The sequence below is a fragment of the Acanthisitta chloris genome, unplaced genomic scaffold (assembly GCF_000695815.1).
Source record: "Acanthisitta chloris isolate BGI_N310 unplaced genomic scaffold, ASM69581v1 scaffold20540, whole genome shotgun sequence".
NCBI lineage: Eukaryota > Metazoa > Chordata > Aves > Passeriformes > Acanthisittidae > Acanthisitta > Acanthisitta chloris.
In genome coordinates, this window is record NW_008652434.1 from 20,086 (window position 1) to 26,653 (window position 6,568).

General features: G+C 39.6%; 1 protein-coding gene across 1 annotated transcript in view; it reads left to right on the forward strand.

The window, feature by feature from the left end:
- Nucleotides 1–1,738, forward strand: part of LOC103804727 (putative maltase-glucoamylase-like protein FLJ16351) — a gene marked incomplete at both ends in the record, with an annotated part of 19,713 nt that extends 17,975 nt beyond the window's left edge. The window contains 2 exons of the mRNA XM_009077349.1: nucleotides 659–708; nucleotides 1,568–1,738. Coding sequence (XP_009075597.1) covers nucleotides 659–708; nucleotides 1,568–1,738 — 221 coding nt within the window. The remainder of the gene's footprint in view (nucleotides 1–658; nucleotides 709–1,567) is intronic.
- Between the last annotated feature and the right edge of the window lie 4,830 nt (nucleotides 1,739–6,568).

Sequence of the window (6,568 nt, forward strand, 5' to 3'; positions counted from 1 at the left end):
GTATTTTGAGGTGCTTCACACACACCACTGCCTGTCAACACTGGAATTGAGGAATGATGGCCATGTTTATGGAAGTCTGATGATAAATGGGATTTGCCTAGATTACAAGGTGCAGCACAGCAGGATGCTGTGATCTGTTTTCAGGAGAGTGGAAAGGCAAGAACCTCCAATGGCCACAATTATCAGCACTACTCTGAGTGCATTTAGTGCTGAATAATAGGGTTGATAAATATACAACAGCGATTTCAAAGCCTCATCAGCCTTTATCATGGTCATGTGTCAGGTATAATTGGACAGTGAATAGAGGTGGATGTGGGAAATGACTCTTCAGTGAGGAACAGATACATTTTTCTCCTGGTCTAAACACCCTTGATCTTCCTAGTGCACTTTCTTTGCCTTCTTTTCTACCTTACCCCTAAAATGTTCTTCTTTTGTCCTCATTTAAATAGCACACATTAAATACTGAAAGTATTTTATGTCTGATATCATATTCTGGAAATGCACAGCTTCTTTTTATTTGCATATAGATACACACCAAATATATATATATATATGCACACATATAGTATCTGGACACAATTCTTGAGCTGAAATGTTGATAATGTGTTAATTAAGGTGAATTGCAAAGACATTTGATTTTATTCTTTCTCTTTAACAGATGCATATGAAGATGGTGTATACCTGCTAACATCATTTATTGCTAACAAGGTAAGTCTCATTAGCTGACATTTCTTGAATAATCACTTCAGATGAGGACTCTTATTATGTTTTTTACTGTGGGTCTTTTAATTTGGGTCTTCATAATGTTTTAGTTATCCCATCCTAACATTAAATTGTTCTCACAATTGAACAGGCTACAAGAAATATGATTAAACTGTGTTAAGAATGATTTTAGGAATGATTCTGCAGTTATCAATTACAGTTTATTGTTAAGTAGGGTGTACATTTATGGCATTGTCAGGTTTCAATTCTTATCATAGCAATAACTGGAATTAAATTATATTTAATTATATGGACTTGTGGTTTAAAAGAAATTCTCTTTCTCTTGGGATAGAAAACACCGTTTCTTATTTCATTAGTTTTCTAGGGTGCCAGATTGTCATCTAAATTTATCCACACTGTTCTCATTTAATTCTGTCTTCATAAAATAAAAGGGTATTAATTGCTAGGAAAGAGAAGTTTGTTTTGCTAATACTCAGATTTTGTAGTTGTAAAGACATTACAAAATAAATGCATGTTTCCCTGCTCTTTCAAAACCTGGTTAAGGAAAAGGCTGATTAAAGAGGTCTTGAATCAACCAACAGTGAAAAATACTCACACTGAATGTAATACCCTCTGAGCACTAAATATGCAGCACATCTGCATGGGATCTGGGTGTATTCCAAAGGATAAAGATCATTTAGTTCTAAACCCCTGCCAAGGGCAGGGACACCTTCCACTAGACTAGATTGCTCAAGACTTTATCCAACCTGGTTTTGAACTCCAGGGATGGAGCAGCCACAGCTTCTCTTGACTTGTCCCAGTCTAATCACAATCTCTGATATTTGTTTTTTCCTTTTCCTTTCAGACTGTTTTAGATATCAGAGCTATGCACAGAGGTTACACTGATCCCAACAACTTAATGTTTACTGACATCAAAGTCCTGGGGTTGTCCGTAAGTGTCAAGAAGGTGACAGTATCACAGAATGGTGGGGCAATCGCATCACCTCACGTCGTGAACTACGATAACACCAAGAAGGTGAGATGCTGTTTGCAGGATCATGCTGCTTTCACACCTCTATTTGTGCTCTTAAACCTTTGGAGATTCAGCTCTCAGCTGTAACACTGTATTTCAAATCTGTTTCAGTGTGATATAAGTGACCATCAGGTACTGACTATATAGTACACTTTGATATGTAGGATATATTGTGTGTGGTAGAACTTTTAAGCACAGAAATTTCTGTTGAGGAACATAAACCACTTCTGATGGTGGAAAAAGTGGTGGATTTTGTGCTTGGTTTCCATTCTTTCTAATAATAGCTTACTTGCAATCTGTGGATTTGATGGAAGAAAAAGCATCTATAAGTATTTCCATTGTCTCTCTGTGACCCTGTTGTCCTTCTTGCCCGACGACATTTTCAGTTCTGAGTCCTGTTTGCCTCCCACCATTTCTTGTTGTCATGACACAATAATTCAGCTATAGGCATTGCAGCACAGGGTTCCTACATGTACCAGGCAAATCCTACTTCTTCTGAAGACATTGGTACACCAACTTCAGAGCACCAAGTTTTCCATCTCTATGGGTTGTGCCTGTCCAGGGCATCACCTCATCCTGCCTGACAATAAAACCAAGCACTCCTAAAGGCAGCTGAAATAGATGTGTATAATTATTGCTGTTCAAGATGTAACTGCAGTGGGGCATTTTCCAAATATGAACAGAACTGCTGAGGTGTTCAATCTTGCCAGTTTTCTGACAGAGGGAGAGTGTCCAACTTCTTGTCACTGGGATCTTCCTACCCTTCCTCTGAAATCCTCTGTAAAGTCTTAGTTCATTCTCTCTTTCAGTGGAAAGCTAAAACTATAGAAGTCTTGTACAGAACCAAAAGAAATGAGTTAAAAAGTGTAAAAGGGAATGGAATTGTGCCAAGTTTTGCTGCCTTTTAAAAATTCCTTTATTTTAAAATTAGAAGGAATCTCTGTTCTAAAAGAGCTTCTGAATGAAGGAAAGGATCAGAGCTTCATGGTCAGGCACACAAATCTGTGCTGGTTCAACTATGTTTATAGTGATACAAATACAAAAGTAAAGAAAAGTAAATTCTTATTTAAAATGAGAAGCCAATATCTCTATGGAACATAGAAAACACTGTGGATCTTCAAGGCAAAGTTACTAAGTGTCCTTTTTGTCTGTTTTCTTCTCAGCTCCTGATGATCACCAAACTTCAACTGGAATTAGGCCAAAACTACACTGTGCAATGGAGCTAAAATGCCTGCAAATAACATCAGCCATTCCACCGAATTTTCTCACCATTTTAAAACTCTTTCCATTTTTCAATTTTCCAAGTGCCTCTTTGTCATCTTAGAATGATATTTCCCATAAAAACCCACCAATACAGTCAGTTCATATTCAGGTGTTATGTGTCTAAAGCAGTTATGTGTCAGTATCGTTGACCACGATGTCTCCATGTGGAGCCAAATCTGAATTTTAAGCACTATGGCACTTCAGGGTAATTTCACCTTTCAAAACTGTTAAAAGCTAAAATATAGTTGTTACTTGCATGGATTTAGGGACATAATTCTGCCTGTATTCACTGTCACCTTAATTTTAATTATACCTATGTAAGTCATTACTATGCAGAAGTATTTAAAGACTAGGTAAAAGTGAATGTTTACAGGTCACTGATTTAGCATGAAACAATGTTTCAAGTTGTTGATCTATAAAACACCAAGATACTTGCAAAACTCATTTGAAGATGTTTTTTTTTTGTCTGATTGTAGCAAGGCTTTTGTGTTTCATAGTGTTTTGACCTCATGTTGTAAAATCAAACCCGAAGTTGCAAGGTTAACTAATGAATGTTGGTGTCTGAGTGGTTATTCCACTGTGGAAACGTTGTTGTGTGTTTACTACAATAGTAATTCATGTTAAAGGCTCTTTGGTATCCCAAGAGTGCAGCATATAATCTAAGGAGACTGGTAAAGCAAGTTTACAATTATATTTGATGGAAATAAACTGCTGTCAGAGGTAGTGCTAATCTCTAGTGACTAAGTTTCATTTAAAGGATTCCTCTCTGCTTTAAAATTTGGTGGAGAAACAGCACAGTAGTCAACATCTCATAGGTAGATCGATGTAATCATAGGGCTGGAATTATTGAAACTTCACTTTAAAATAATAATGAAATTTAGGACTAAATTAACTATTCAGACAATGAAAGCTCCCCTGTTTCACCAGAGCTAGCAATGTCCAGCTGTGTAAGCAAGCAGATGTCATAACATGTCCCATCACTCTGTGGAGGGGCAATGAGGATTTGACCCACTCCATCTCACCTTGTGTCCCACCACCTGGCACCCACCCAACTGACACATGGAACGTTAGGTACAACCTAAAGCTTTCAAGAGCTTATTTCCGTCATATTTCTCAGATTTATTTGGGCAACCTCATTTTTGTCTTCTTTCAGCTTGGAGAGGCTCAGCACATCAGCTGAATTCCCTGTGTTTCAGTCACATAGGAAAGCTTTTACTGAGTCCCCAAGATAATAATTCATGAGGAGCTCACACAGCCTGACAAATCCCAGCTTCAAACAAACACAGCCACCCCAGGGGGTTGTTCCCTGCTGTGTCTCTCCCATCCCACAGTTTGTACAAGTGGATGCAGCTCAGCAGTTCCCAGCTCACTTCTGACATACCTGTGCACCTGGGGATAGAGGGAGGTGTGTGCTGAACCTAAGGGCATGTTTGTGTAGGTCAATAGTAGCTCTTCATGCAGCTCTTCTCTATATACTTGTTTTGTGAGACATGTCCCATTGCAGGAAATGCCATTAAAGTCCATCAGCCATCCTGAGCAGTGGGAAAGTTTTCCACAGTATTAAACATATGACTTATGCTGAGGATGGGAATTTTTTTTGATGCTCTCTGTATAGTTTGTCCTTCTAGCACATAACAGCATCTGGAGGTCAGACACAATCCTGCTGCCCATTGCACCAGAAAATCTTCACTGAAGGCTCAATATCTTCCCTGAAATCTACAAAGTTCTGTGTTCAGTATATTTTTTTCTGAACTTTATTGGCTGCTGTCCTGGGCTTTCTTAAAACCTGAATCTAAAGAAAGCCAAATCCAAAGAAAATCCAAAGGACTTGTGAAAAGTTATGATATTTTTTGGTCCTCTAGAATTTCTAGCTAATTTTCTCCTAGTATAAAAATATGAGGCTTATATTATGAACAGGATGTTGTTGTGGGTAAGGCATGGTTGGCAGCTCAATGGTGTCAAAGACTCAGCTGACTGCTGGAAGTGAGGAGAGTGTATTGGAAATTCCACCTTGATGGAGTCCTGGTCTGACACTGATAGGGAGAACAGCCAGAGGCAGGACACAGGTCTCCAGTGCAGGGTCAATTCCTCCAATCTCACGCCTGATATCTCTCCTACATGGGAAGCTGACAGAAACTACAGATTTCAGTGTTTTGTTACCATAGAATCACAGAACGGTTTGGGTTGGAGGGGACCTTCAAGATCATCTAATCCCACCCCTACCATGGGCAGGGACACCTCCCACTAGCCCAGGCTGCTCCGAGCCCCATCCAACCTGGCCCTGAACAACTGCTGTTGTGTGACTGCCCTTTCTCCTGTTTCATGTTGCAGCTGAGGGATACTAGTAGTGAGCTGTTCAATGCCAGATCTCCTCCCTTAGCTTAGATCTTCCTCCATGGAACTATTGCAATTTGACAGCATCTCTTTCACTGCTAAAGAGAAGTAAGAAGTGCCCACTTATGCTAGCTTAGAGGCAAAACACCACTAATTGGTGTGAGAAGGAAATTATGAAGAATCAGCTCACATTTGCCTTCAGTCTCCCTCCAAAGAGTTTACAAATTATGTACACACTTACTTTGAAGGACTCCTCTTGGGTAGAACTTACAGGAGTGACAGGATGGAGTGGAGTATCTGTGTTGAACAGGAGCAAATATTGTTTTGCTAAAGAGACACTGATGGCCCCAAAATTACGATTCCACTAATGTAAAAGACAAAACCATGTCACACTTGGCTGTGCTTGTTTTAATAAAGCTGCCACACATGCACAGTTAATTGGATTTTTCCTTGGAGCCTGGAAATAGCAGCTGGATGGCAACATCTGGCAACACGGCAGAAGCATGGTCTGAGGTGTGAAAAGCAAGTGGTATGTCACTGTTGAGGATGGCACAGAGAGGAGGGGAAGAGTCCAAATGTCTTCACTGCTTCAGCAGGGACAACCCTGAGGACATGGCTCAGGACCCTTCCCCCTTCCCTTCCCCCTTCCCCTCCTCTCTCTTCGTGCCACCTCTCCACACTGCAGTTCTAAATGGATCTAACACTGCAGTTTTAAATGGATCTAATCAGTTCTGCCCTCTACCTTTATAACTAAAAACATTTTCACCTGAATATTGAGATATCCCATCCTTCACCGAGAGCATAGTCCCTCCCTCCCTTCCCACAGATCCCTTCAAGCAATAGAAACAAAGTTTACCTGACTTTGAGAACTTCCCCACAGCACAAAAGCCTTTTCCAAGAGTTTTAATTGAAGGTAAGCATCTATTTAGGTTACAACGTTCTATATTTAACTTGAAGAGAATCATTCCTTTGCTTGTATTTAACCTTTGATCAGCTGCCTACCTCTGAACTTTTGGATAACGACCCCCTTCTTGTTATCCTTGTCCCATTTCTCCAGTAGCTCTTGTGTAACAGCAGCTTCGAAATTAAACCAGAATTCTCTTTGGTGAAATAACTTTTTTTTTCACAGGGATGTCTTCAGCGACTTTGTTCTTTTCTTACTTACTGGTAACTATGATAGAGATCTTGGATACAACAATAGAGGATGTTTGTACAGTTTTAAATTAAGTATTGAAA